At 41.0% G+C, this 20145-nt stretch overlaps 1 protein-coding gene across 2 annotated transcripts in view; it reads left to right on the top strand.

The window, feature by feature from the left end:
• Positions 1–20145, top strand: part of BCKDHB (branched chain keto acid dehydrogenase E1 subunit beta) — a 65889-nt gene that overhangs the window by 25865 nt on the left and 19879 nt on the right. For both annotated transcript variants that reach the window (XM_063312737.1, XM_063312745.1), the window contains exon 9: positions 2819–2905. In XM_063312737.1, the coding sequence (XP_063168807.1) occupies positions 2819–2905 (87 nt within the window). The remainder of the gene's footprint in view (positions 1–2818; positions 2906–20145) is intronic.

The raw sequence follows: 20145 nt of genomic DNA, 5'->3' as shown, positions 1-20145 counted from the left end.
AATAACATTCTATTTTGTTCAAGATAGACAGACAGACGCTGCTTCTTTGAATGTTCAAGAATGAAGTAAATATCAACCCATAAATTTTGCCACAGTGATCAAATGTGTGTTCTGTTTCTCATTGCTGAAGGTCTGTCAAAGGCTCCTTTAGGAGACAAAAGAAATTACAATGGTATAATTACATATGTGATTGTAGTGGCTTACTGAGAAATGTGAAGAGAACCTGCTGTAAATTTGAAGCAAGCTACCTATTTGCAGCAATATGCAAGAAGAGCGTAATATATCAAGATTACGAAGGAGACACACACCAGTTTTAATGTATTGCTGTAGTCCTCAGTTCTTTTTAATCCTGTTCTGCTGGAATGCTTCAGGTAGATATCTGCTGTATATAAAGTAAAATGCATATATGGAGCATATATAGAGTCGTATACGAGATGGGAGGCAGAGAAATTTGACAAATAATAAGTAAATAAAATTGATAGTGTTTGTCATGATTGAGACTGAATGAGACAGTTCAGTTGTAGAGGTGCTCAGGGTACTGTCCTTGAATGACTTCCAGTTCTTATGTTGTGAGGATGTGGACAAAGTTTTTAGTAGAGTTTGGTCAGTTACCTGTTTTCTTGATCCCTTCTCCCTGCGGCTTACTGTATTACGATGGGAATGTTCAGCTGAGGCTAGGACCTTACAAATTTCTTCTTAGACAAAGGAATAGTTCCCATCTCATTAAACGAGGCCATAAAGGGACCCATTTGGAAGAAATAACACTGTTCCCGGATGATGATGATGATGATGATGATGATGATGATAGGCTAGAATTCTTCCTGAGCAAGATGTTCAAGGGAGCAGATCCAGATATTCTTGGATGTTTTTTCTAGATCCATTTGAATTAGGGTATAGATCTGTTTTTGACACTGAAACAGCCTTGATCTCTGGGATTATTTTTGCTGGGACAGAGATGGGGGAACATTATTGTTTGATTTTCCTGGACCTCTCAGCAGCTTTTGAAACTATAGATCTGTGTATCTTTCTGGAAAGGCTATTCAAATAGGAGTGGAACAGCTTTGTGGTGGTTCCATTTTATCCAAATGACTGTTTCTAGAAGGTGTTGCTCGGTACCTTCTCAAGCACATGGTGTTTATACTCTGGGGTTCTGCAAGATTCCAGTTATCCTTATGTTGTTGAAATCTTGCATGAAGTTGATGAAGAGATCATTCAGAGATTTAGAATCAAGTGTCATCAGTATGCTGATGACAAAGAAATATCTATCTCCTGTTTATCAAGGTTAAGGGAGGCAGGGGAAGTATTGAATTGGTGTTGGTGACTGGATGAGAACCATCTACTACTTTTATTACAAGGTTACAATAAAGAATGTTGCAAATCTGAATATTCTTTTGCCCCCCCCCCCCATCCCTGGCCTTTATCTTTATGAGAACTAGGGCGGCTCCTGTCTGAGATGCTTTCTCAAATTACATTTCTGCCCTGGATTCAGATTTCTTTTATCTGACTGTTATCTTGGTTGTGGCTCTTCCTCGTGTTTCTCAAGGTTATATCTTCTGCCCATTACAGTCAGTCTGCTCTAGAAGAAGTTACACTTCCCCTAAAGGATTAAGTTTCTAACTTGGAAGTGCTTCTATTTCCATTATTGCTATTAGAGGCACAGGCATCCTCTCTGACATGCAACACTTTTTCCAGTTTAAGCTGGAATGCCAGGTACAACACTTTTTGAACAGAGATAGCCCTGTAATGATAATCCATACCTTGGTACCATTTCATGTAGATTATTGAAATGGAGCTGCTCTTGAGTCCAAGTCTGGAAACTGGTAGAAAATAGTGCAGGAGTATTGACTAGAACTGGGTATTGTGAATATGTTGCTCTGGTCTTATACATCCTTCACTGGCTTCCAGTTCATTTCTGGATTTTGTCGGTGTGCTGGTTTTAACTTATAAAGTCCTTCACTGCTTAGGACTAACATAGTGTCTCAAGGTATGTCCTTACCTGCAACCTAACATAATCTTCACTTTCTCTGGGAGTCATCCAATGCTGAGATGTGGCAAGTAGCTATCAGAGAATAGGCCCTTTCTGTAGTAGCTCTCTGCATCTGGAATGCCTTTCAGTGGCAACAGCTATTTTTTTCCTGCAAGCATTTAAATCATTGTGTTGATTTTCAACATGCTGTTGTCTAGAAATGTTTACTTTGGCTGCAATTTTTATTGTTTTATTGTTTAAGATATTATAGCTTATATATTCAAACTATTTCAGTATTTTATGTGGGTTTAGTTTGTTAAGTTGCCATGAATTTTTTTAAAAAGCAAATAATATAGAAGACTTTAAATATAATATTTGATTATGTGAAAGTAAATTTCATTATTTGCATTGGGCAAATTGTGTTGATGAAGTCCTCTTCATACCTTTATATAATTTGTATATAATCTGAACCTAGGTTTTCATAGTCTAAAAATATTTGGAATAGATTAATATTCTAATTTCTTATCTTTTATTTGGCATCAGAAACTTGTTTAACATATTTATATTTTCAAAATATAAACAGTATAACATAGTATTCAAGAAATGTTGAACATATTGTTCCCTAAAAGTTAAAATAGTTATTAATCTGTTATTTATCTCAATACAATAATAAAATTGATAAAATAGAAAGTAGAAAGTTTCACTGTAGTTGGAATGCCAGAACTTCAAAATAAAAATTGCTTATGTGTGCCTTTTAGAGGCAAGGTACTATGTAAAATGTCACTTTTTAGTTACAGAAAGTTGTGTCTCTATAAATGTATCTTAAAAGTTTTCCTTTTGTCTTTTTTTTAGTCAGTGGCAAAGACTGGACGATTGCTCATCACTCATGAAGCCCCTGTTACTGGAGGCTTTGCATCTGAAATTAGCTCCACAGTACAGGTAATTCCTGGGGTACTAAATTAGTTGAGCTCTTTACAGAAGAAACTCAACTTGCTTACTGTGGGATTTTCACAAGTGAAAAGTGTATGTTTAAACCGTTGACATATATTTATGAGGAGGTAGATCATATTTTACCCCCAAGACCTACAATGCTGTCACATTGTGATGGGATCAGGGTATTCCTGGAAGAGAGAATGAAGACAGCTGGGAGTGTACATCAAGAGTATATACTCTCTGCAGATTCACCCAAGGCATGAAGGTCATCCCAGCTGCCCAGCTGAAGCAAGCAGGCACCTATATCAGACAGCAGTGATATATAGATGTGCTGGAAGCAGATGAACACTTGAGTGACAAGGACAAAGGCATCATTTCATAGTATGTGGAAGAAAGCAATGGTAACTATTCCTGTATTTCAACAAGAAAACCATATGGGTAGACAAGATAAAGTGATTGATAATATAATGTCAGATGATGGGACCCTCTGGTTGGATAGCACTCAACATGCTGCTGAGGAAGAGCTGAGGATCTTTTGCAGTATTAATAGTGTTTATAACATGACTAGATTAAAGACTTTGGGACATCTAGTTGCTGATGTTGCCATGCTGGAAAAGAAAATCCAGAGCTGAAAAGATAGAATCGCAGTGGGAGCATAGAATGTAAGAAGCATGAACATGGGAAGGCTCAGCAGAGTGAAAGGTGAACTAAATCAACTACATATTAATATCTTCAGTATCAGCGCATTGAAATGGGCTGGAATTGGACACTTTTCAGGCAGAAATTCATGCTGTTTACTATTTAGGACATGAAAAATAAATGGCGTTGCTTTCATAGTCAAGAATAATATAGCAAAAAAAATATTGGGTTTAATTCAGTCAATGAACAAACATTATCAGTGAGACTTTGATGATAGTCCTTTAATATGGTCATTCAATAGACACATAGTAAGCAATTCAAAACAGATCAAAGATCTGGTGGACTTGTAATAAAGCAAAGAAATATTGGGAACAGATATATATGATTATTCAAAATATTTTGAAGGTAAATATAGTAAAAAAAGAATTATTTTTATTAGGAATAATGGAGGAAGAACTAAGAAAAAATATGGAGTTTTTTTTGTTATATATGATTACTGCAGCAAGAATTTTATATGCTCAACATTGGAAGAGAGATTATATACCAACAATAGAAGAATGGATGATTAAATTATTAGATTTAGCACAAATGGCAAAACTGACATTTCTGATGAAAGATAAAAATACTTTTGAGATTTAAGGAATTATGGCAACCACTTCTTGATTACCTGCTTATAACCGAACAAAATGAAGCTATGACTATGGGCTTTTTATATTAATGAATTAGTTAAATAGAAATAATGGTAATATAAGGGTAAATAGAGAAAAGAGATTACAAAAGGCAAATATAAGTAGATCTATAGCTATGATAGTGGGAAACTTTTCCCTTTTTCCTTTTTTTTTCTCTTAATAGAAAATATTTTGTTTTGTTATTTTGTCCTACTATATTTGTTGTACCATGACTTTTTGTACATAGATTGTACTATAACTGTAAATATATTTTAATAAATAAAGGATTAAAAAAATTAAAAAAACAGATCAAAGATGGAAAGAGTATACTGAAATTCTGCATAGCAGAGATGGTAACATCCAAAATACCTTATTATCCAAGATATTCCCTGTTTACAAGAACCCTTAGTACTAGAACATAAAAGTAGATCACTATGGTTGTTGGCAAGTTGGAAAGCTACAGGAATTGATGGAATATCTATAGAGATACGGCAGGCAGCAGAAGAAAAATCAATAAAGGTTCTAACCAAACTATGCCAGCAAATCTGGAAAACAGCACCTAATAGATTGGAAGAGATCCGTTTACATACTAATGCCAAAGAAAGGAGGCTTAACAGAATGTGCAAACTGTTGCACAATATCTTTGATTTCACAGGCTAGCAAAATAATGCTTAAGATCATCCAGTGCAGATTAGAGCCATACATGGAAAAGGAAATGGCAGTTGCTCAAGTTGGTTTTAGAAAAGGCTGAGGAACAAGCATTGTTAATGCTGATATATACTGGATAATTGAGAAAGCCAAAGAATACTTTGTCCTTCATTCAGTGTACAGTAAGAGAAAGTTTGTATCATTTAATCCTAAACTAGCTTTTGTATCGTAATATAACATACATAATTTGTATAAAGTTACCTTCAAACTTCATATATCTTAATAGTAAAAGTAGAGAAGACCAATGGCTAATCCAGCCCTGACTCTATTAGGCTTTCATAGCACTCTGAAGACCTGGCTGTTTCCCCAGATATTTGGGCCAAGTTAGGCAAGCTTCATTGTAGGTGGGGTTTTAGGACTAGAACATATTATTTACCTCAGGCATTATGGGCTCTTTCTTTCTTTCTTTCTTTCTTTCTTTCTTTCTTTCTTTCTTTCTTTCTTTCTTTCATTCATTCATTCATTCATTCATTCATTCATTCATCTTGGTATGCCACCCAGATTCACTTCTGTGAGATGGGTAGCTATATAAATTATCTAAATAAATAAATAGACGTTTGTAAGTGGTTGCTGGACAACTTGTGTTTGGAAGATGGGGAATAATCTTTTGGTGTTAGTCTGTATTCAACAATGTTGGCAAATGGAGAAGCTGATCCCCCTTCCTCAAAAAGTGATAGAGAAAGGCTTGGTATACTGAAGATGTCTCTAAATCATCTTGTATTTTGTTTGCTTTGAGGTATTTGAAAAATCTAAACGTTGTAATTTTTCAGTTATTTTTACCACAATTTTTTACTGATTGATTTTATCAGTTATAATTGCTACTTTTAACATTTTCAAGGTCACTTCTTCCTGTAGGAAGAAATAACGTTATTCTTGTCTGAAAATGATTGTATTCTGATAATTATGGGAAAAAAAAGTCCTTGAGAACTTACCGTACTTGGCTTTATAGTGCTTATAGTTTAGGTTACAATCCTAAATTTACTACATCTGTTCTTTGTAGCATTCTGTGGTAGTGGTAGAAAACCATTGAGAAGGGTAGATATGCTGTTCTGTGAAAAATGTGGGTGTGGGGGGCTCTACCAAATGCAGTGGCAGAAGTCCTGTAGCTTTCTGTGCCCTGGCAGCAGGGAGACCAGGAATGATGTGGTCCAGGAATCATATGATTCCTTATTCCCTGCCATGCCCCAAATAAGAGCCAGGAACAATATCAGCTCTGCAAACATCTCCCCTTCCTCCTCCTCCTCCTCCTCCCCCCAGATCAAATGGTCAAGATACCAAGGAAGAAATACCCACTCATCAGAGCAGAGTGTCTATGGTAATCCTTCAAAAGAGAGATGCTTTGCTGAGAAAAACGCACAGCTGAGTGGCTATCCATGGGCAAGCCTCTAAGGACAGCTAGGAACAGCTCCCAAAAGAGCTACAGTATGTAAGCCTGGAGAAAGATGTCCCTTGAATGTGCGCCTACATGTGATAAAGCACCTCTTTCAAAAGATTTGCAAAGCCTTAATTAATGGGGTTTAGGAAATGGTGTTTCCTGCATTAATTTTATTTGTTTTATTTTACAGTTTCTCCCCTCTCCTATAGATAAATCATTGTCATTTTTCATTCAGTATATAAAAATAAGATATGTTTGATGTGTGATTTATGAAATGTATCACAGAGGAATGTTGCTTTAGGCATGCAGAAGAACCAATCTTATTAATTTCTAGCATATATTTACTTGACCGTGAAAGTAAGGTTTCAGTGTTAGACACGTCGTGTCATGAAAATAAAAGAAAAACAGTTGTAAAAACCATTTTTCTGGATGAAATGCATAGTAGGAAAGCCAGAAAATCTCAGGGATTGAAGCTTTTCTTTCTTTTCTTTTCTTTTCTTTTTTCTTTTCTTTTCTTTTCTCTTTTCTTCTTTTGCACATGGAATTAATAAAACGTATACCAAGGAAGTCTAGTTAAAGTAGATTATATATTTTCATATCATTATTTTGTACTTATTGTGAGGTCTGGAAGAAACTGAATTGCAATTATTGCAGTTTACTATATGGGTATTATTGTTTTGCATTTTGTATATGTATGGGTGTCTGTGTGTGTATCACCATGTAATCAGTCAGTATGGATCTTGTCTGGCAGAGACACTGTCCATTTCATCTTTAGTTGGATGTGACTAAGTATTCCTAGATTAGATGATAGAGGACTGAGGTCAATTTATAATCTGTTTTACTTTTTCTATCAAGATAATTAATGCAAGAAAATTTTGTTCAAGGTTGTAGATGTTTGAAGCAAGAGCAGAATTATGTTTTAGTAAAGATAAAGGTTTCCCTTGACGTAAAGTCCAGTCATGTCCAACTCTAGGGGGCGGTGCTCATCTCTGTTTCTAAGCCTTAGAGCCGGCGTTGTCCGTAGACACTTCTGGGTCATGTGGCCAGCATGACGACACGGAACGCCGTTACCTTCCTGCCGAAGCGGTACCTATTGATCTACTCACATTTGCATGTTTTCGAACTGCTAGGTGAGCAGGAGCTGGGACTAGCAACGGGAGCTCACCCCGCCGCGCGGTTTCGAACCGCCGACCTTCCGATCGGCAGCTCAGCGGTTTAACCCGCAGCGCCACCGCGTCCCCTTTTAATTGTTTTGTTCTTAAATAATATGAAAAAGAGAGATGATTCTCTCTGATACTTTGGTATCATTTTTTAGTTTTGAGAGCACTGTGCATGAATTTAGCCGGCAGGTTCTAATTATGTGTAACTTGTGAAATTATATGCGACTTAAGATTTTATTATTGGCTTAGACATTTTTCCTTTGCCAGGCCGCAGTTCTTCCCATATTGACTAGAAGGGTTTGGGTCATACTTACAATGCTTCTACAAGCTGCAACAAAGGCAGAAATCAGGATGCTCTAGAAGAAGTTAGCTCTTGTGATACAAATGTGATGCATACATGCATGCATCTTGCATGCTTGTGTGGTAGAGCAAGAAATATTATGTTTACACAATCATATAGCATGCTAGAAATACCCATGAGTTCACATAGCATTTATATGCAGGTGCTAGATGTCGATCACAGTTCTTGACTTCCTTTGTAAATTTTTATGTGGAGAAAAATTAAAGCCTGAAATAGTCAAATGCAGATAGGACTGATACATTGATTGAAGGGTGGAATTTGGGATGCATTACGTTTCCAAATCTTCAAGTGTTTCATTGTAGATAAGCAGCCAGCTCTCAAGTGCTCGGTAATAAAGTAACCTTTATTATGAACAAACAAGAATCTAGGCTTATGGGCTACCCCTGTGGAGAATAATAAGACTCTTTTCCAAAACTGTCATTTAATCTCTTGGAAAACCAGTCAGACAAGCAGAGAAGGACTAGAAGTTAATCTGATCAAGCATGGATTGTATGAGCTCAGCTTTGAGCCTACACTTTGGTTGTAAGGGAGGAGAAGTACTCTTAGTTCTCACTTATTGTGCTGGTCTGTTGGCTGGTTGCCTTGGCAGCTGTGATCATTTTGCAAAGTATGTTGTCAAGAAATGCAAATTTGCCAAATTTTTGACTCTTCATGGGTGGAATCCATGGTGATGATTGGGGTATCATCTTGCTGGGTTAACGGGTTCTTTTTGGTCCCTGGATTCCAAGGAAGTGGCTGTGGTGCTCACTAATAAGTCTCCTGCTACTCATAGAGGAGACCCATGCCTTTCCTGGCTTCTTTGAAGGATGGAGGAGAGTGGTCATTAACTAAAAATAAAGCCTCTTGAGGCTTCACCTCGGGAGGGGTGTTTCCTGTATTCTCAAATTTTTTTTTCCAGGATATAACTGCATTGGACAAACATTGTCCCATCTACAAGCTTCCCTTTCTCAGAAGATTGTTGAGAAGTAAGTAAGTTGCAGAATACCCTAGAAGAAGCAGATTATTGACCTTTTCTAATTAGGATTCTTGCCCAGGATGAGACAGAAACTGCACTGGTTGCCTTTGTTGGGACTTAGATGGGGGACTGGACTGTGCCCCTTCTGGGCCTATTTATTTATACATACAATTATCTATATGTTGCCTCTTTTTGCAACTCTTTGCTGCCTTTGATAGTATTAACCCTGCCTGTGAGGGTTGGGGCACTATTCTTCAGTGGTTCCATTCCTTTCTTGGTGGGTGGTTCTAGTCATTAGTTTTAAGGAAGAGACCAGCCTGGTGAGCTCTTACATGTAGAAAGCCACAGGACTCTGATCTCTCTTCTCTGCTTTTTAACATATACATGAAGCTACTGGGAAAGCTCATCCATCAGCTGAAGATGTGATATCATCAAAAGCTGATGATAGCCAACTGTACATTGCCACCTGTGACTGCTTCAACTGTCCCAGTGTCTGGGATTAAATCCAAACAAGATGGAGTTGGTGTTAGTTTGTTCACTGAGATTCTTCAGTGGCTCCAGTATTATGCTGTCAAGTTACCATATTATCGTAACCTTTGGAATGAGGTTCTCCCTGAGATCCGGATGGCCCCCACTCTGCTGTTTTTTGGAAGAGCTGTAAAGACTTGGCTCTTCACCCAGGCCTTTGGTGAGGGAGAGTGAGACCCCTCTCACTCATTGGGCTTGCCATCTTTTCTTTGGCTTTTATATTTTATTGATTTTATATATATTTTTTTGGTTGTTGTGAGCCACCCAGAGTTGTTGAGAGTTGGGTAGCATAAATATCCTCCTCCTCTTCCTCCTCCCCCACACAAGGATGGCAGTTTCCTTGGACAGGGCAATGGTCTGGGGTCCTCCTGGACTCACAGTTAGTACTTGATGCCCAGGTGGAAGCCAGGGCCATGAGGCGCTTTGCCCAGTTCCAGCTGGTTCCCCAATTGCTGCTTTACCTGGATCAGGAGTTCTTATGACTGTCACTCATTATCTCATCATCACCTGTGTTAACTACCAACATGTAGTCTACATGGGGCTGCCTTTAAAGATCACTCAGAAATTACAGTTAGTACAAAATGTGGTGGCCCCTATGTTAACTCGCATTAGATGCCATAAGCATGTTACACCTCTGCTGTGGGCCCTACTTTGGCTGCCAATAAATATCCATGTGTAATTTAAAGCATTAGTTTTGACCTATAAAGCTCTGTGTGGCTTGGCACCACTGTATCTCCACCTTCAGCTTGATTGGCCAGTAATTGGCCAGAGGGAAGGAGGAGGTTCTTTTTAATTGTTTCCATGTTATGAGATGGCTGGAAAAATGGTTAAAATGGAGCTTTTCTGGAGGACTTTTAACTATTTACATCATACAGTTGGCAATTTATGTAAATATATATTGCTGCATTTTACTTTATTTTTTGTTAAATTGTTTTTATCCTGATAGTTTTTTATGTATACAGATGAGAATTGCATGATTGTGGTATTATAATCAAACAAAATAGCAAACGAATTTGTCCAAGAGACCATTGTCCAGGTTAAGGAATAGTATATTTATTAAATAATCCAGCAGAAAAGAGTTAAACATGGTGAATTAAAATAACAGTAAATTAAATTAAACAGGTTTATTTGTCTAAAACTGTCAGGAATCTTCATCTTTTAGGATCGTTGTAGAGAACTCTGTAGAACTGCAGAGCAGAACCAGGCTTTTATTCACCAGTCACTTGATGTCAAAGAAAGTTTTACAAAGAGGCCAGAACTGTTGTCTGGCAAGGAAGACTGGATTTATCATAGAGGGATCACTACAAATATCAGCATTTACTGTGCGTTTTACAAGCAGACTTGTCTGTTTTAATGGTATGTGTTTCATAGCTTGTGAGGGTGTATGCTAATATGCTCTGATTCATAACCCAATTCTAATGATTACTAGAGAACCCATCTTTTAGAGATATTTTCTTACCTAAACAGAGACACAGAATGACCATGGGCAGGCAAAAAAGCAGCGGGAGCGGGAGCGACTTCCAACTTCCTGCCAGCTTCCCCATTGACTTACCTTGTGGGAAGCTGGCAGGGACCATCGGAAATCTTCCCTCCCTCCCTTGGCAGGAGCCACTTGCCTGCCTGCTGTCCTTGGACTTGAAACCTCCTGCCGGCTTCCCCACTAACTTGTGGGATGGGATTTTGGATGCATTCTCTAAACACATTCTGTCAGTTAGCCCATTTGATGTACCTTGGTTGAAAAATTGTTTCCCTGTGATGCAGTGTTTCCCTGTGATGCAGTGTTTCGCCCAATTGAAGGTTACAGACAGACAGACACAAGAGTTTTAGTAGTATATAGATTGGGGTATTTTCCAGTTACAATTGGTATGATATTAATAGTTTTCTGCTTAAACACTGAGGCTTCTCCTTGTTCTGTTGTCTGCAAGTCCCTCTCCCCTCCAGTCTGCTCTGGAGGTTTCTGGAGCAAATTTGTTAGACTGAAAAATTCATTGTGTTGCCAGAAAGATATATACTTTTAGTGTAAACCATGATTCTCAGGAACTTTTGATAGAAAATAACATTGGCTACATTCACATGCATACCAAGTCGTTTTGTTTTTTTTTGGCTGGGCCAATAGCTGAATTACACAGTGTTATGATGTAAACCAGAATGGCTGAGTTCAACACAATGCCCTAAATGTATATCATACCAACCACTACTTTATCACAGTATATGAACTTGGCTATTGATTTTCATACATTTTCGTCTCTAAAATATAAGCAGAGACTCACTTTGTGGTATAGCAAACTTCCTACTCTATAATTTTCTGTGGTTCAGATGATGATAATCACAAGGCAATGAAAGAATGGTATAGGTCTATAGATCACAGTATTAGATAGTCCATCAACTGACTTCCAGAATTAAAGTAAAATAGTACTGCATAATCTAATGGAAAAGAAAAGGCACAGAATTGTATAAAAAGTAGCTTGAGAAAGCTTATAATCCAGAAGAATTTGAGTCATATAAAAATAAAATGTTGCTACTGCTTCAGATGAAGATGATTATTTTAAAAAGGCTTTATTTACATATATTGTTCATGTGCTTAATCCATAGCTGTCAAGACTGTTTGACAATTGGTAATTATGCAATGTCGACACGTAGAGATGGTCACTTCTAAGTTTACAAAAGGTGATCATCCTTGCATAGTGCATTTTCCTAGTTTAACTGCATATTGCCAGAGTTATAGCCTTTTAAGCCCCAGTTGTTCTGTGCTACCTGGCAGCCCTCAGTTTTCTGTGCTGGAATGGTAACCACAACAGAACCACTGTCAGGCTAGAAAAGGTAAGGTTGTTTAAATCAAATGTGACTGCATAGTCTGTGTGTGTAATGATTGCCTACTCCAATATACTCAGTCTCACAAGCCCAAGCTTTAAGATAACTGATTTATTAAAGGAATAGTGTGCAGATACAGACAAAGCTGAGAATAAACCAAAAGCGCGCGAAATACAAATCAAATACTGTTGCTTCAGGCCAACTCCGCCCCGTGCCTCATCGTAGCAACCACCCCATCCCAGATGTCAACCATCGTCATACACCGGCCTGGGAAAGTAACCTTGAATAGAGTCACCAACCCAAACATGCATTTCAGAGATTACAGCCTCGCAGGGCTGGAAATTTCCAACAGGGAAACACGGATTAGAAGAGTGACATGTGAAACGTTACGATGTATACAGGACATTGAAACGGAGAACATGACATACTGCCCCCCTAAAAAAATTACAGAGCAGGTTTGGAGGGATAGTCAGCATGAAATTTAGCGAGGTTTGGGGAACGCACATCGGGAGCGGCAACCCACTCCGGGTGTGGGAAATGCTTCCATTGGATGAGATATTGTAAAGTAGAGCGGTTGCGACGAGAATCAAGAATGTCCTTAACTTCAAAGTGTTGCTGAGCGTCAATCATAATGGGTGGAGGGGGTGCTTGCTGAGGATGCCAGCGATCCGACAGAACGAGCGGCTTGAGTAAGCTGCAATGAAAAACAGGATGCAAACGTTTAAGATTGTGTGGTAAATCCAATTTAAAAGTTACAGGATTGATTTGGGCAACAATAGGAAAAGGACCAATGAACTTAGGGCCAAGCTTTTTGGAGTGTTGTGGGGATTTGATAAATTCCGTGGAAAGATAGACTTTGTCCCCGACTTTAAATGCGGGTTGGGTGGAATGCCTAACGTCGGCATGTCTTTTGTAAGAGGCTTGCGAGTGGTGTAATGCCTGCTGGATCTTCGGCCAAGAGTCGGCTAAGGTTTGAGCCCAATTGGTGAGAGAGGAAGGGAGAGATTGCGGATGCGGGAGTTCCGGAATTGGGACGAAATCACGGCCGAATACTGTTTTGAAAGGAACTTGGCCAGTACTTTGGTGGACAGCATTATTATAGGCTACTTCAGCAAAGGGAAGGAGGTCGACCCAATTGTCTTGTTGATAATTGACAAAGGCACGGAGATATTGTTCCAAGGTGGAATTGACAGCTTCAGTTGATCCATCCGTTTCCGGATGCCACGCCATAGAAAGGGCTTGCTCGGTGCCAACCAGTTTCAAAAAACCCCGCCAAAACTGTGACGTAAATTGTGAACCCCTGTCACTCACCAAACGGGAGGGGCTCCCGTGTAGGCGGTACACGTGTACGAGAAACAGACGGGCCAGCTGCTGCGCGGTGGGAATGGATGCGCAGGGGATGAAGTGGGCCTGTTTGGAAAAGAAGTCTTTGACAACCCAAATTACGGTTTTATGTTGACTGGGGGGTAAGTCCACTATAAAATCCATGGAGATCTCCTGCCAAGGGCAGGTTGGGTTAGCCACCGGTTGTAGCAAGCCGTGGGGCTTTCCAACTTTGCGCTTAGTTGCCGCGCAAACAGGGCAGGCGGCGACATAGTCTTTGACGTCCCTGAGGAGCGCTGGCCACCAAAATTGACGGCAGATGAGATGGAGGGTCTTAAGGTAGCCAAAGTGTCCCGCTAGCTTATCATCGTGGCAGCGCAGGAGGATTGTCTTTCGCAAAGCCACCGGGACATAAAGGCGATCATTCTTCCATGCAAAACCCCCATGAAAAGTAACAGAGTCTAAGTTGGTTTGCAACCATGTATCAGATTTCAGGTGAAGAAGAAACTGTTGTTGCAAATCTGAGGAAATTGGCAACTGTCCCGGAGCGGGAGAGGGAGGAGTGGCTGGCTGCTGAGAGGGAGGAGTGGCCGGCTGCTGAGTTAGACGGGCGCGTGTCTGACTGCGCGTCATGGCTGCCAATCCCAATTGCTTTTCAGTCCATACTGTGCCTTGGACAGTTGGAGCAGGGCCAGAATCTTGGGGCCGGCGGGACAGGGCGTCTGCCAAAAAGTTTTTCCTCCCCGGAATGAACTTGAGAGAGAAATCAAAACGGCTGAAAAATTCGGCCCATCGGAGTTGCTTGGGGCTGAGTTTGCGACTGGTGGTTAAGGCTTCGAGATTCTTATGGTCAGTCCAAACTTGAAATGAGTGGGAAGCCCCCTCCAATAAGTGTCGCCAAGTGTCCAAGGCTGCTTTTACAGCAAAAGCCTCTTTCTCCCAGACATGCCATCGCCTCTCCGTCTCAGTAAACTTGCGAGACAAATATGCACAGGGTTTCAAAGTGCCTGACTGGTCACCTTGGAGCAAGAGGGCTCCGATAGAGAAGTCGGAGGCATCGACCTGTACCACAAATGGTTTAGTTGGGTCGGGATGCTTGAGGACGGGTTCAGTTGTGAACAATTGTTTAAGCACGTCAAAAGCCTGCTGGCAGGCTGGAGTCCATTTAAGGAGAGCGCCTGGATTTTTTGATCGTCGAGTGTCCCCCTGAGCTTTGGTTTTTAATAAGTCAGTGAGGGGGAGGGCGGTTTCCGCAAAATTTTGGGCAAATGCCTGATAGAAATTGGCGAAGCCAAGGAAACTTTATAATTGGCGTCGCATGCGTGGGGGTTCCCAGGCGACAATGGCTTCCACTTTTGCTGGGTCCATTTCAATCCCCCCTGCTGAAATTCGGTAGCCGAGATAATCAATTTGGGACTGATGAAAACCACATTTGGATAATTTAGCATACAACTCAGCTTTTCGGAGTTTAGCAAGCACTTGATGCACCAGGTGAACACGTTCTGCCATAGTTTCAGTATAAATCAATACATCATCCAAATATACCAACACCCCCTTAAACAGGTGGTCATGCAAGACCTCATTGATGAGCTGCATAAATACCCCAGGTGCCCCTGCCAACCCAAAAGGTAACACTTTGTATTGAAAAGCCCCCAGAGGACAGTTGAATGCTGTTTTCCACTCGTCCCCTTCCCTTATGCAAATGCGAAAATAGGCCTCCCTCAAATCCAGTTTTGAGAAAATCTTGCCTCTGGCCAGATGTGCTAACATGTCCTTTAGGAGGGGCAAAGGATATTTATTTAATATTGACACTGCATTGAGCCCCCGGAAATCTGTACATAGCCTCAAAGAACCGTCCTTTTTAGGTCTAAATAGGACAGGTGCCCCCACCGGAGAGTTGGCTGGCTCAATAAAACCCCTGGCCAGATTCTTGTCAATGAACTCTCGCAATGTGGCCAACTCTTTCGGGGACATGGCATAGATTTTTGGGTTAGGCAACTTTACATTGGGTAACAATTCAATAGCACAATCAGTCTTTCGGTGAGGGGGCAGGCGATCTGCCTCCTTTTTGCCAAACACATCTGCGAAGTCGTGATATTGGGCAGGCAGTCCCTCTAGTGGCTCCAGCGTTTGTACTGTGGTGGTGGCTGCCCGCCCCCCTTCATTGTCCTCCAACAAATCCTTCTCTGGCACCTTATAAAATCCATTAGCGAACGTCACAGTTCTATGCAGCCAGTTGATAGCCGGATTTTGCTTGACAAACCAGGGCATCCCCAGGATGACCAATGGGCCCCCCACCGGTGCTATTACAAAGGGTAATTTCTCCCAATGAGTTCCCATTTGCAACGCCACCAGTCCGGTGGAGTGGGCTACTGGTTTTCCCCCGGCCATAGTCCCGTCCAGTTGGGTAAAAATCATTGGTCGCTGCAACAGGAACCTGGGAAGCTCTAATGCGGCTACCAGATCGGGGTGCATCAGGGATCGCGAGCAGCCCGAGTCCAGCATTGCCCACACTTCCACAGTTCGGGTACTGGAGCCCAATTTTACCTTGACCGTCAGGGTAGGAAAATTCCCACTCACCGAATCGTGGTCGCGCCCCTCTCCTTCCACCTGCCCTAGGGCGCCATTCAGGGCAGGTGGCTGGCTTTTCCCGCCGGTTGTTCGAAGTCCAGCTGTTCCTCCTCTCCTCCGAATTGGTGATCGTCAGGGTCGTCCTCCGCGCGGGCAGCTCTCACCTTCCTTGGTACTGAAGGGGACTTGCTGGACGCCTTCCCAGGTCGCTCCTCGGATCTCTTTCTTGGGCACGCCGCTGCACGATGCCCTTCTTTCCCACATCGCAAGCACTGTCCTTTCGCAAAACGGCGTTCTTTCTCCTCCTCCCAACTTTTCGACTTAGGGCGGCTTGGGAATCCCGGGGTGCGGACACTTTTACTGAACTTTCCCTGTTTCAATTCTTTATTATGGGCGAACGTCTCTAGGGCGTCTTCAGCACTACCGGCCAGCTGAATCCACCCGTACAATGTTTTCGGGTCGTCCCGTCCCAACGCCCATCGGAGGACCTCCGTCTCCAGTCCCTGTTTGAACATTTCCACTAGGGTCGACTGGGACCAGTCCTCCACCTTTCCAGCCAGGGCTTTAAACTCCAAAGCGTAGTCCGCGACGGAGAGGGATCCCTGGGAGAGCTTCCTCAACGCCCACTTCGCCCGTTCCTGGGCCAAGGGGTCTTCGAAGTGTTGTTTTAGTGCCCACAGGAACTCCTCAAACTCCTCTAGTTCTGTGGCTTCGGCTTGGCATAATTGCACATACCAATCTGCTGCCTTCCCCTTTAGCTTATTGGCGATGGCATTGATTTTGCCTGACTCGGAGCGAAAGCTTCGCCCCCAGTCAGCTATATAATTTCTAGCGTTGGTAAGGAAGAAGGACAGCTTGGTAGGGTCGCCATCGAACTTCACCATGAAAGGGGGGGCTCTTGCCGCCTCTCTCGGCTCAGCTGGCTCCGCAAAGGCCAACGAACGCCTGCCCGCCGCCTGTGACCCTTCCCTGGTCACTCCCGACTCTCTACCCCTCGCTTGCCGGAACACCCCAGTCCTACTTCGCCCCCTCGGTGGGGATGGGGACCTCGCTCCCGGGTTGGGCCGTCGAGGTGGAACTTCCTCCGGACCCTCCTGCCGGGATTCTGACCCCCTGGGGTGGTCCTTTAACAGGGCAACAATAATGTCCATTTTTTCCTCCAGCGCTCTCATACGTGCAGGGGTGACCGGGGTTTCCAATGGATCCGTAGTCACTACCACCGTAGGCGCCAGCGGGATCTCCGGTTCCCAGGATGCTTGGGGTGATTCAACCTCGGAGTCTCCCTCCTCCCCGGTTCGGTAGTCATCCCCTGTAGCGCCGCTCACTTCAGACAGTAAACCCCGGTCCTCCGTCAGGGCACCTTGCTTATCCCGTTGGGCTGCCCTCTGAGCTCGGGAGCTCGGGACCACAAGCGCTCTTGTGGTGTCTGGTTCTCCTTCGCCCTCCTCGCACGCTTGCAGTCCGGGTTCTGACATCGCTAGCGTCCCTCTTCACCAATTACTTGGATGGGGCTAGCGGAAAGGTTAAAGAGATGATTCTCAGCTTTATGTAATGGTTGCCTACTCCAATATACTCAGTCTCACAAGCCCAAGCTTTAAGATAACTGATTTATTAAAGGAATAGTGTGCAGATACAGACAAAGCTGAGAATAAACCAAAAGCGTGCGAAATACAAATCAAATACTGTTGCTTCAGGCCAACTCCGCCCCGTGCCTCATCGTAGCAACCACCCCATCCCAGATGTCAACCATCGTCATACACCGGCCTGGGAAAGTAACCTTGAATAGAGTCACCAACCCAAACATGCATTCCAGAGATTACAGCCTCGCAGGGCTGGAAATTTCCAACAGGGAAACACGGATTAGAAGAGTGACATGTGAAACGTTACGATGTATACAGGACATTGAAACGGAGAACATGACAGTTTGTTTACAACTAAATGCTAAATTTATAATGTTTCCTTTTTTTTAATCAGACTGTGTTTTGTTCTTAAGTAATTAAGAACTAATTAAGTAATGTTCTCTTTATTGCTCTATTTTTTCCATAGTTATTTAGCCATTTACTCATTCTGTCAGTGGATGGGGTTAAATACTTACATGGTATATAGGAACTAAACATGAAGTTAGTATGTCCTATATGTCTTGTAATTTCTAGGAAAATTAGAGCATTTTATGATTAAGCAAATATGCAATGGCTATTTTTCCTGCATTAAATGGAGGTCTTCATATTTGACGGATTATCATATATTCTTTTACATAGAGAAGATCTTTTTAACCCATTTTTTTAGCAGAAGAAATTGATTTAGTACAAAGTGTAGGGCTAACACACACATGCATATAATGTTTTAGAAATGGTAAACTGATTTAAATCACAATTCCTTTCAATTTTCAGTTATAGATTCTTTGTCCCTGTGGTAAAAACTCTGATTAGTTCAACCATACTCTTCAGTTGTACTTTCAGTTCTCGCAAACGAGAACTAAGAATATGATCTTACTGAACAATAATGGCGAAACATATTACATTGAAAGAGACATGACATTCAATTTGAAAAATGTATATAAGCTTAACGTATCAAAATGTGAAAGCTTAGTTTGCTAACTGGTGGTATTTGTGTTGTGCTATAATTGTTCTTAGCTTATATGTTTTGGGTTTTGATCTGGACAATACAGAAACTGCTTTCAAAGCTTCTTTAAATTATCTTGAAAAGCAACATTATTTGTAAGCCACCTAAGGAGCTGGGTAACCTTGAAATGGGGTGATTAAATAAATAAAATAAACACATGACTCTCAGTGAAGACAATTTCTACCTCTTTTTTCCTTATGGATTTTCCTTATTTATGCAAACCCGTGGTCTACAGTCTTTTAAACCTTTGAAGTCTTTTAACCTTTCAGTACATTTTTCCTCATTTTTGTAGGTAACTACATGCCAGAGAGGGCAGGCCACCTGGTTTCAGATATGGTGCTTACCCCAAAATCCCTTACATAAAATGATATGTATGATTGCGTTCAAACTTGTAGGTACATTTCCACTCATTTATCTTTAGCCATCTCTTAGTTGTCTTTTGGTATTCCTTTCACAGCAGCATTCTGAAAGGGGATTAGAGAGAACGTACTCTCTTGCCAAAAGATGGAAGATAATTGTTGAAAGATACAATTTAATGTAGTAATAATGATACTTTGAATAAATGTATGAAGATATTGATAATTTAACTTCAAGGTGATCTCTGCCTTGATTTATCAGCTTGAATTCCAATTTTTTAAAAGTCATTTTAATTGGCTTCAGATTAGCTGTAGGTATGACTTTTACTTACTGTTTTTACCACCATCAGATTACCTCTAATTATTAAAGAAACATGCAATTTTCTTTGAACATTATTAAATGTATCAGTTTGGAAAGTTAACCCTATAATTTTATGCCCCTTAAACAGTTATTGTTTGGTAACAAAGCTCTTCATTAATAGGGAATTTCAGAATCCAGGTTTACTGTTGTGAAAATATGAGGAATGGGATCTTTATTTATACACAGCACTACATTGTAATAATAAATATCAGGTGCTTTTTTATTTTTAAAAGTATTGACAACATAAGTACTTCCTTTAGGGAATGATTCCTTGTCTCTGCCTGCCCTCTGCTCTGGGGAGCTGGGAAGCCTCTGACTCAGGAGGGAGGAGGAATGTGGGTCTGGGGAGAGCAGGTTTATGGTTGGGAAAAGGTTGCTGTTGGGAACATTTTCTTTGGTTCTTTACGGTCTTTGACAAACTCGGAAGGCCATTCAACCTATTCAGATATAACACACATACAAAAATATAGACTTTGCTTATATTTTTGTTATATTTGGAGCAGGGGAGTACAGGAAAGAAACTACTAAATTTATCTCAACCAGAATAAAAAGTAGATGAAGTCCTGATTGTACTGGGAAATGTTTGTTAATATTAGTATTAATGTTAACGTTTGCCAAATGATAATGATTTAAATACAAACTCATTATATAAAAGTAGCTGATTTTTAAAAGGAAGTAGAGTATTTTTCTTTTTTAAAGAGAGCTTAATAAAAGAACTCAGAAACTTATCTGAGTGTGGAAAACTTCAATAATGTTTAGTTCATGGAAAAGATACATTGCTTTTAGGCCAAGAGAAGGAATGACTAAA

This window comes from Candoia aspera, chromosome 1 (genome assembly GCF_035149785.1).
Source record: "Candoia aspera isolate rCanAsp1 chromosome 1, rCanAsp1.hap2, whole genome shotgun sequence".
Lineage (NCBI taxonomy): Eukaryota > Metazoa > Chordata > Lepidosauria > Squamata > Boidae > Candoia > Candoia aspera.
Note: the sequence above shows the minus strand (reverse complement) of the source record. Positions and strands in the feature narration are given on the sequence as shown.